This window comes from Myotis brandtii, unplaced genomic scaffold (assembly GCF_000412655.1).
Source record: "Myotis brandtii unplaced genomic scaffold, ASM41265v1 scaffold14, whole genome shotgun sequence".
Taxonomy (NCBI): domain Eukaryota; kingdom Metazoa; phylum Chordata; class Mammalia; order Chiroptera; family Vespertilionidae; genus Myotis; species Myotis brandtii.
In genome coordinates, this window is record NW_005354999.1 from 144,246 (window position 1) to 155,181 (window position 10,936).

At 40.3% G+C, this 10,936-nt stretch overlaps 1 protein-coding gene across 1 annotated transcript; it reads right to left on the bottom strand.

The window, feature by feature from the left end:
* Positions 1 to 7,030: 7,030 nt before the first annotated feature.
* LOC102256451 (glyceraldehyde-3-phosphate dehydrogenase-like) lies at positions 7,031 to 7,967 on the bottom strand. Its single transcript, XM_014535231.1, is given in 1 exon segment — positions 7,031 to 7,967. A coding segment is annotated over 1 exon segment (882 nt). The 5' UTR covers positions 7,953 to 7,967; the 3' UTR covers positions 7,031 to 7,070.
* Positions 7,968 to 10,936: the final 2,969 nt, after the last annotated feature.

The following is a 10,936-nucleotide window of genomic DNA, read 5'->3' on the forward strand; positions in this document are numbered from 1 at the left end:
TAGCAGTGACTTTCTGCATGCCATCATCTCTGGAATTGGAATGAGATTTATTCGGGAAACCTGGAGCAGTTTGTAATCATAGACCAGATGGTGTACAAATAATTTGTTATCTAGATTGTGCAGATGAAGGACTATCGGTCTGTAAGGTTAAGGCCAAGGTTAAGTTGTGACTCAGGTTATTGGGCTATTTAACTTTACCAGAGATATTACAAAATAAATGGCTCCTATCCTCTACCCCTGGTAAAATGATGGCACAGAAGCCTGCTTTAGAATGCTTCGTTTTCTTCCTTGAGATGAGCTTGACTCTTACAATACCATCATATCATACACTTCCTTAACTATCCATCAGAGGAAAATAAACTTCATTTACAGGGCTTCTCTCTTTCTTTCCTTTTAAATTGAAATCATTCTTCAACATCCCCTATCCTTTGATTGTCTGTAATCATCTGTCATTCATCTTTACAATCTTTTCAGCCTCACTTTGTTCTTGTTTGCGGAATTCCAAAGTGACACCTCCCGATCTCCCCAGAATATTCTATCTATGGCCAGAGGGTTGCTCTTTTGTTCAAACAATGTCAAAAACATTTACTTCAAGATCCAGTTAAAATATTCTGTCTTAAAAACCCTTAAGGGAACAGTTGTCTCATTTGGAAATTGTTTACTTAATTCCTTTCCTACCAATCTGCTAGTTTATTTGAATTTTGCTTCCAACCTGTCTTTATAGAGGCTATAGAAGCAAAGAGAACCACATTATTGATAGTTCTTGCCTTACCAAAGAGCCTTCTCTCATTTCCCTAATGTGCTAATTTCTGGTTTAGGAAATAAAGCTAAAATAAAATACTATTTTCTTCTCTTCTCTTAATTAACTTATTTTTCTTCAAATGGTATAACATCCAAGGCACATGTTCAGCATGAGGGAATTAATGGAGTATGGGGAAATACATAGAAAACAAAAAGGGAGGATAATTTTTAAAATGAAAAACTTTGCAGAAGAACAGACAGATAGTGAGAAGGTGGAATGACTATCCTTAATACTTCCTTACAAAGTGGCCTTAATAACAAATGAATCAATGTAATGCTCACAATAGCTACTGCAAGGCTCAGTGGAAACAGAACCTAAAACTCAAAGTAACTTTTTCAAACTAATGTGAATTGCTATCAATGGGCCACAGTAGAGTGGAAAAGAAAATCCAGAAATATTTTAATAAACTAGTTGCCTAGTGCATGAAATTTGTACATGGGGAGGGTGGGTGTCCCTCAGCCCAGCCTGCACCCTCTCCAATCTGGGACCCCACAGGGATAGGGCCTAAACTGGCAGTCGGACATCCCTCTCATAATCTGGGACTGCCCCTCCTGCCAGCCTTCTTGCCCCCAACTGCCCCCTCTTGCCAGCCTGCTCACCCCCAACTGCCCCCCCCTGCTGGTCTGCTCACCCCCAACTGGACCCCCTGCCAGCCTGCTTGCCCCCAACTGCCCTCTCCTCCTGGCTTGATTGCCCCTAACTGCCTCTGCTTGGCCCCGCCACCACACTTTGTCTGGAAGGATGTCCAGAAGGTCTCCCGGAAGGTCTCCCAGTCTAATTAGCATATTACCCTTTTTTTAGTATAGATTGGTATTTAATTAATGCATGTATAAGAATTATTGAAATATGATATTATTTTTTTTGCACAAAACATGGTAATAACTTTTACAGGAAAGAACCATCAATGAATTACAAATTCGTAGGCGAAAGTATAACAAGAAATAGGATATTTGCATATTATCAAAATGTTTTTACAATTTACCTTAAATTTATAAAGAAAAAAAACTAATTCAATAGTGGAGAAACATGGTAAATATCACCTTAGTGAAGTTTTCAGTTGACACCACCAGTAATGAAACACATAAATATCATGTATTTCTTTATATCAGCACTGAGGAAAGCACAGATTCACTTCCATGGTATTTGTGCAAAAAAATGCAACTTAATATAAACATGAAGAAATATCTGACAAACCTAGACAAAGGAAAATATATAGAATTACTGGCTAATATTCTTTCAATATGTCAAGATCATGAAAGACAAGAAGGCTAAGAACTGTCACGGATTTGGAGGATATTAAGGAACGCTGATAACAAAATGCAATGTTGGATCCTGATTGACTCCTGGGCTGGAGAAAGGACAGTGGGACAAATGGAAAAATTTGAATAAGGTCTCTAGGTCAGTTAGCAATATCATATTTTTAGCATGGGTGGCTAATTATTAATAAAGGAAGTTAGCAAAGGGAATCAGACATTAAGCATAATGAACTAGGGAGCAGAATCCTGCTTGCTTAACCGGGAATTTATAGCTTCACACACTTCCCAGGAAACCACCATCATTCCTCAAGACTACTGGGGGGAGGGCTAGGACAATTAAGGAGGAGGTAAACACATTCGCAGTAGAAGCCAAGAAGGCTAGATGCCTGATAGAGACCTGTCAGTCTAGCCTGGGAAATGGATCAGATTGGATAAAAGACATTTACCCCAGAAAGCCTAGGAAATAGATTGGTTAGAGGGTGGACCAATCAGAAACCCAAGAAAGCTTGGGAAGTTGATTGGTTAGTTTGAAAAGAGCACCTGGTCCTTCCTAAGCCCCAGGTAATATAACCTGAGTCTAACAAAGACAAAGGTGGGATGGATGGAGATGAGTCATTGGGAACTTAGGGGCAGCATTCCATTTCCTCCTGGATAAATCTCACTGCTAAACCTCATCCTGCCATGTTTGAGTCTCTTAAAATGCTGCTCTCATGGCTCCATGACAATTTTCACTGGCAGCATTATTACTGTGAATCTCCCAGGTCTTGTTAGCTGTACTATCTATAATAATAAAAGTGTAGTATGCTAATTAGACCAGACATCGTTCCAGATGAAGCCAGGGCTGCAAGGGAAGCCCAGGTCCTGGGTGCCAGAGGGAAGCCGGTACTGGCAGCTGGGGGAAGGAAGGCCTACTGTTGCACAAATTTTGTGCATCAGGCCTGTAGTGATTTTATAAGATACTAAAGCCCCGGTGCACAAATTTGTGCACAGGTGGGGTCCCCAGGGTCATGGGGGAGGCTGGGACGCGATCGGCCCTCCAGGTGGATGGTGGGATGCCCATGCCAGCCTGGGATTCAGATCTGTCCCACTGACATTCTCACTGGTTGTTGGGAGCCACCTGGCGGTGGCTTTTATATCCTTCTTCCTTGCGGAGTTTCTAGGGAGGGGAAGCAGCCGCAGTGCCCAAGGCCGACTTCCAGGAGGCCAGCGGCATTCATCAGGATTGTGCTGGTGGCGCTGGTCAGTTGGTGCCTGGCCTGTTCTCTGGAGATTGGACCTGCAGGACTACTGAGAGAGTGAGTGGCTGCCACAGGGCTGGTGGGCCGCTGGGATGGGTTGGTCTGCTGAGTGGTGCTCTGGCTATGGGAGCACAATGACCACCAGGGGGCAGCTCCTGTGTGATCAGTGAGTGTCATAGCAACTGGTTGTTCCAGTCATTCCGGTCATTCGTCATAATGGTCACTTAGGCTTTTATATTATAGATTAGTGTTTGGGGACACTGGGTGAGGGATATATGAAAATTATTTGCATTATTTCTAACCTTTTTGTAAGTCTGAAACTATTTCAAAATAAACTTTAGGAAAAATAGAATAATGGAGAGATAGCCTTTAAAAGCATATGTGATCTCCAATTAAAAATTTGGACGTTTAAATATAAATTTAGGATCTCCAAATAAAACTTTCAGAAAGGGTCCCTTTCTTATTTTATTACTTACAAAGTAATTGCAAAGTAATAAAATAGATGTCCAGTCAGCAAGGAATGAACCCTTTGGTATGTATTTAACTAAGAAGATTATATAGTTTATGGAACATTTCTGAAACTATAATAGTCTGGGTGATACTGGGTAAGACATTTGTGTTTATTTTGAAGTTATTTTATTTTCTGCATCTAACACCAAAATAGAAGTTTAAATTTTTGTTTTCATCCTAGAAGAAAAGAAATGTTAAATTTCTCAACAATTAACAGCAAACCAATGTGGAGCCACTTATCTGTCCCTTTATACTAATCTCTTACTAAAATAAAACACACACACACACACACACACACACACTAAACATAGAGTTATTTGGTATTCTAACTACATTATGAAAGGTGTGACACTAAGATATTTTACTCAGACTGACTCAAAAGGAAGATAGCAAGCTATTTTTACTAAAAACAAACAAACAAAAAAATCCATTATAGTTTTCAAAGTTGGTAATTACTTCCAGAACTTAGAATTTAAATTGCAAAAAAGATTCTACAGTGGTCACAAAAATAACTTAGTTCTTTATAAGTAATCTGTATCTAAGAAAGATCTTCCGGCCTGATGTTTTTAACAATTGGAGAAAAGTGTTCAGATTTGATAGGAGTAAGTAAAAAACCCTGAACAGTTTATTATCTAGAGTGGCAGGCTTAAGGGGGCCACTCATTCTTTGACATTGTCTCCATCATGAGGTGGCATCTAGGTCCCACATTCCCTCTCTTGCAGGGATGTTGCTTCAGTCTCAAAATTTTAAGAGCCTGACAGCTTCCACTTCCCTTTTCATGGAACACTCACTCTTGAAGTCTAAGCTGCCATGTAAGACAACAAATACTGCACATTGGGGAGACAGGGTGAGACACCTACGAGGATGCATGGAGAGGGAGAGTCAACCAACTCAGCCCAGCCTTCAAATCACCGTCACCAAAATGTCCCACATGAATAAAGCCTTCCTGTGTCCTCCAGACTAGCCCAGTTGCCAATCAAATACCAAGTGACCCTAGTTGACCACAGAGTAACCGCTCAGCTGAGCCTGACCCAAATTCTTGGCCCATAGATCTTAAACATGAAGAGAGGATCATTGCTTTGATAAATTGATTTTAGGGCAGTTTATTATGCAGCAACAGATAACCAGAACACATGGATATGAGCAATGCTGTATGGTGGGTGTGCCTGAGGCTGCAGCTTTCTGTGCCATTCTCACCTCTCCTTTAAAATCTGAATCTCAAATTGTACCAATAGGCCCAGTTTATGGATTCTATTCCAAGATTCCCTTGAATGTCTATGTGTTCAGTGGCAAAATTTCCATGTAGATAAGAAGTGGAAATATTGCTTGCACACTCTGGAAATTGTCTTTAAACAATTTCTTCTTCTTCCTTCTCTGGACTAGAATGTGGATGTGATTATTTGTGTTACAACCATCATCTTGGACAATTAAGAGGAGGACTTCACCCTTCAGGTGTTGGAGTTCAGTGTTGTAAGGATAGTGCAATTTTGTGATTTCAGAAGCTGGTTAAAAATCAATGAAAAACACAATATAAGGAATATTACTTTATAATTTTTGAAATAAGAAGATGAAACTAACCAGTGAGTAAATACACAAAATAAACTAATAAGACAAATGATAATTCATTTAAAAGGATATTAACAAGATAGAAATATCATATTGGCTAGGCCTTGAGATTCTAATATTCAATTATTGTACAGTGGAATCCTTCATTAGTCCACCTCCATTATTAGCCAAGAGTCAAAAGTTACATGACACATCCCAACATATGCTGGCCAATTCTTAGCCATGAGATTTATCTAATTGTGGTCATATCTTCTATTTTAAAAATTAAATATTTTATATAAAAATCTAGGGTAATATAACAAACAATAATATATCCAACTTAATAAGAAAATAACAATTACAACTGTAACATATTATATACCTCCCCCCGTTGCATTGCATTTCTTCCCTGTAACCAATATTGTGAATTTGGGATATATTATCTCTAAAATAACTTTAGTCTATACGCATTATTTTTTAATAAACATGTTGTTTTGATTTTCATGGTTTAAATTTTATAAAAAATATTGTCATGCTGTCTATATACTGCAACTTTTTAAAAATATGTTTTATTGATTTCATAGAAGAAAGAAGAGGGAGAGACAGATAGAAACATCAATGATGAGAGAGAATCATTGATTGGTTGCCTCTTGCACACCTCCCCCTAGGGATGGAGCCCTCAAGCCGGGCATATGCCCAGATCAGAAATCAAACTACGACCTCCTGGTTCATAGGTTGAAGCTCAAACTCTGAACCACACTGGCCAGGCTATGCTACAACTTGTAAGATGTATCCATAGATACATGTGGCCGTGGTTTATTTTCAGTGCTCTGTAGCATTACACTGCACAGATAACCTAAAGTATATTATTTCATTGTATCACCAATGAGTATTTAGATTTTAGTTTTGTTGCTATTTCAAACCATACGGTAAAAACCTTCTTATATAAGCATCCTTCTGTAAGTTATGTTTATTTATTACTAAATAAATCATATCATTTCTCCTGCCCCAAGGATTCTATTAATTTCCTATAATTTTCCTTAAGGTCTAGGGTTAGGAGATGAGAGCAGAAAAGTGATTTCAGGGTTTCTGTCTTATAATGCTAAATGTGGCAAAAATGAGCAATCCAATTCAGAACAAAACCCAGGAAATTTGGTACCTGGAATAAAATTTTAAACTTGGGCCTGTGTGAAGCAATTAAATTGTCATTTTATCCTGTCTTAGTTTAGCTTCTCTAGTCACTCAAAATCTAAGAATGAGAAAAAATGAAGAGTAGCAGCCAGTGGACTACTATAAAGACAGAAAGACATTTATCATTTTTTCAACGTCCCTTGACTGAAAATGTAAACTTTCAGAGCCTGTGTAGTGCTGATGTGAGTCAACATGATGTGAATATATGTTTAATTTACTGAAAAATCCCTTTAGCTATATGTCTACACTCTTTTACTTTTTCATTATCATCTTCTTAGGAAATATAATTGTTTTGTGCCTGCTTACATTGAATTCATGCCTACATGAGACATTTGTTCCTTTTTGGGTTTTTGTTTGTTTGTTTGTTTGTTTGGCTGGATAAATGGTATCAAGATAGGGCTCCCTAAGCCCCTCCCCTTCTGTGGAGGTCAGGAGATTCTCAGTGTGTTGGGGTTGATTTGGGGCAAGGACTCTCCAGCAGCTGAGGGCCTCTCTTCCTCTTTCTGGGGCTGGTGGTCCAGGGGGCTCTTACTCCTTGGAGGCCATGTGGACTATAAGGTCCACCACCCTGTTGCTGTAGCCAAATTCATTGTCATACCAGGAAATGAGCTTGACAAAGTGGTCATTGAGGGCGATGCCAGCACCAGCATCAAAGGTGGAGGAGTGGATGTCACTGTTAAAGTCACAGGAGACAACCTGGTCCTCAGTGTAGCTCAGGATGCCCTTGAGGGGGCCCTTTGATGCTTGTGTCACTACCTTCTTGATGTCATCGTATTTGGCAGCTTTCTCCAGGTGGCAGGTAAGATCTACAACCCACACAATGGGGGTGGGGACACGGAAGGCCATGCCAGTGAGCTTCCCATAGAGCTCAGGGATGAATTTACCCACAGCCTTGGCAGTGCCTGTCTAAGCAGGGAGGATGATTTGGGCAGCCCGTTGGCCATCACACCATAGCTTCCCAGAGGGGCCATCTATGGTGTTCTGGGTGGCCGTGATGGCATAGAGTGTGGTCATGAGTCCCTCCATGATGCCAAAGTTGTCATGGAAGACCTTGGCCAGGGGTGCCAAGCAGTTGGTGATGCAGGAGGCATTGCTGACAATCTTGAGGGGGTTGTCATACCTGTCATGGTTCACACCCCTCACAAACATGGGGGCATCCACAGGAGGGACAGAGATGATGACCCTCTTGGCTCTGACCTTCAAGTGAGCCCCAGCCTTCTCCATGGTAGTGAAGACACCAGTGGGCTCCACAACATACTCAGCTCCAGCATCACCCCATTTGATGTTGGTAGGAACTCGCTCCTGGAAGATGGAGATGGACTTTCCATTGATAACCAGCTTCCCGTCCTCAGCCTTGACTGTACCTTTGAACTTGCCAGGAGTAGAATCATACTGGAACAGGTAGACCATGTCATTGAGGTCAATGGAGGGGTCATTGAAGGCAACAATGTCCACTTTGCCAGAGTTAAAAGCAGCACTGGTGATCAAGTGCCCAATACGGCCAAATCCGTTCACTCCGACCTTCACCTTTGTGTCTCAGGGTTGTGGCTGGCACTGTGAAGGAAGAGCCGCTGTCTGACGAACAGGAGGAGCAGAGAGCCGCATTTGTTCCTTTGTGCCAGGTTCACCTGGAGCCTGGGCAGTGCTCATGTGTAAGGAATGAAAACGTTCAGATTCAGAAAAAAGCAGATGGTGGAATGTGTTGTTACTAGGCTCTCTTTAATGTTCAATGCCATTTGCCAGAAGTAAGATCTTAATTAATTTTTGAAAATTCAAAATATTATTGGTACCTGGAGGCACTATATAGAAATGCCCTCTGAAGAAAAGGGAAAAGTTGCCTTGGGGAGGAGCAGCAGATGGGCCATATGGTTTCTGCTCAATCTTAAAGTTTCAGAAGAAAGAAACAGACTCTTAGGCTTCTAGTCTCTTGATTTTTAGTTTAGCATTCTTGAGATTCTTTGACTATTGCAATTTTTCTTTCTTTTGTATTTTTTCCCTAAGTTTGGTGCTGGCTGTAAAACAGATGGTGAATAAAGAAGAGAATTTACTCGAGTCTATTTCATAGTTCCCTCAGCCACACTAACTCTTTCAGGATTGATTCATTCATCAAGCATCATAGTTTTAACTTCTCTATAAAGTCAATAAGTGCCCTGATTTTTACACTGGAATAATAAAATCTTAAGGTAAAAAAAAATACCATATAAGAAAAAATGTTCTGCATATTCCTGGGGTCTTTTGAATGCCTGTTCCAACGGAGAGGTTGGGTCTATAATAGGAAAAAAAAAAAAACTTAGAAAAACTTCCATACAAAAGCCATAGGAGAATACAGCATGCCCAGAACTAAATGTGTACACAGGTGCACACACACACATACACTGTACTTATGTCTTGATGGACAAGCCACCAAAATAGTGGAGCATTTTATTTATATCTTTATATCCTAAGCAACCTTTGCAACCTACCTGAATGACCGGTTGCTATGATGCACACTGACCACCAGGCGGCAGATGTTCAATGCAGGAGCTGCCTCTTGGTGATCAGTGCACACCCACAAAGGGAGCGCTGCTCAGCCAGAAACCAGGCTCACAGCTGGCAACTTCAGCTGTGGCGGGAGCCTCTCCTGCCTCTGCGGCAGCGCTACTGGGTGGTGGTGGGCAGGTGCAGTGGGTCTGGGATGAGTGGCAGCGGAGCTGTGCCTGGCCCTAGCTGGGGCTCCTCCCCAGCCACCTGCCGCTTCAGCCCTGCTACATCCCTCGGGAGGATGTCGGACTGCCAGGTTTTGGTCTAATATGCACAGGGCAGCCTGTGGGGATCAGGCCAAAACCCTGCAGTCCGACATCCCCTGAGGGATACTGGATTGTGAGAGGGTGCAGACCAGGTTGAGGGACCCCACCTGTGCACCAATCTGTGCACCACGCCTCTAGTATAACTATAATCATCAACGTATTTTGCTCTGGCAATGTTTTCTCATTCCATCTATTGTGTAGTCTTACCATCCAGAAAGATCTTATTGATCATTAATTCAAATAAAAATGTGTATTGAGTGTAAATTTTCAAATTGCATTATCTCTATGGTGTTGAATCATGCTATTGGGAATCAATAAGGTAGATTTTGATATATAGTATTGTCTTCAGAAATCTCAAGTGTCAATTCTCAGAATGGAAGAACACCATATGTCTCTGATGTCTGTGTTTTTCAGAAAAGAAGAGGGAATTTGAGATGGGAATGAGGTGAACAGGACACAGTCATGATGGCTTCCAAATGGTTGATTTTGAGATGCACCAGGGATCCTTTCAGAAGCCTAAGTTGGTGCACATTCTTCTCAGCCTCTAATAGTGCTAGTGTCTTTCAATTATGCAGTGAGCTGAATCTTCAGGATAATTTGATATAATTTAAATTAGTAATTAATTTCTGTGAGGTAAAATCAATGTAAATATTTATAAAGGAACTTGAGTCAGTGCCTGTAAGTGTTTATAAATAAAATAATAATATTAGATAGAAAGATGAAACTATTAGCTTCACCTGACAGCCTGAAGTTGTTTTATTGCCAGAAAGTTCTTTCTTCCAGCTAATATAATGGTAAAGTGCCTGAAATAGTGTTTGGCCTTTAAGGCATACTCATATAATGGAACTGTACACATTGTAAAGTATTTCACGAAGCCCATTATTTTCAGTGCTTTGCATATAATTTTTATTACTTCCTGGAATTTGTATAAATTTTTCTATTAGTTCCTTTAGGGTGGAGTTTATGGCTTATCTACTGTTATTTCTAGATCCTGGTAGAATGCGGGAATACAGTCAGTGTCCAGTAAAAATATCCTTGTATGCTAAAATATTAAAGCTAATCTGGGAGCCCCAAAATAGATTCTTTTGAATTCATATCTTGTAAATATTATAATAATTGCATAAGTATGGGTCTGATTGCAGTTTTCATTATTTATTTTATAAAAGCCTCACTCCCTTTGCTATATAATGAGTTCTTTGGTCAGAACCAATGCTGTCTAGAATAACATAATGGTGTGTAAAGCATTTGTAAATCAGTGGGGGTTGGTTTTGGCAGAAGTATTATGTGCAGAGAATGGAATTACATACACAGAATAAATACCTACTCAGTGAGAATAAAGTGCGATTTTTTTCTGTGGGGAATATGGTTTCATATAATCAGACACCACTCAGTTCTTTAAGGGCAACTAAGGTCACATGGTAATTTGGTGGTTCATAGTCAAGTGTTTGGTCTTAGCCAAGGCTCAGTAGCAAACTTGAAGCTATTTCTCAAAATAAAAATAGTTATTTGTAAAAGATGGCAGAGCAGTATTCAAAGATATTCAGATTCTTTACTATGATTCCCCTGCTAGTGACTCCATCCTTCACTATCTGCCACATATACTTCAAG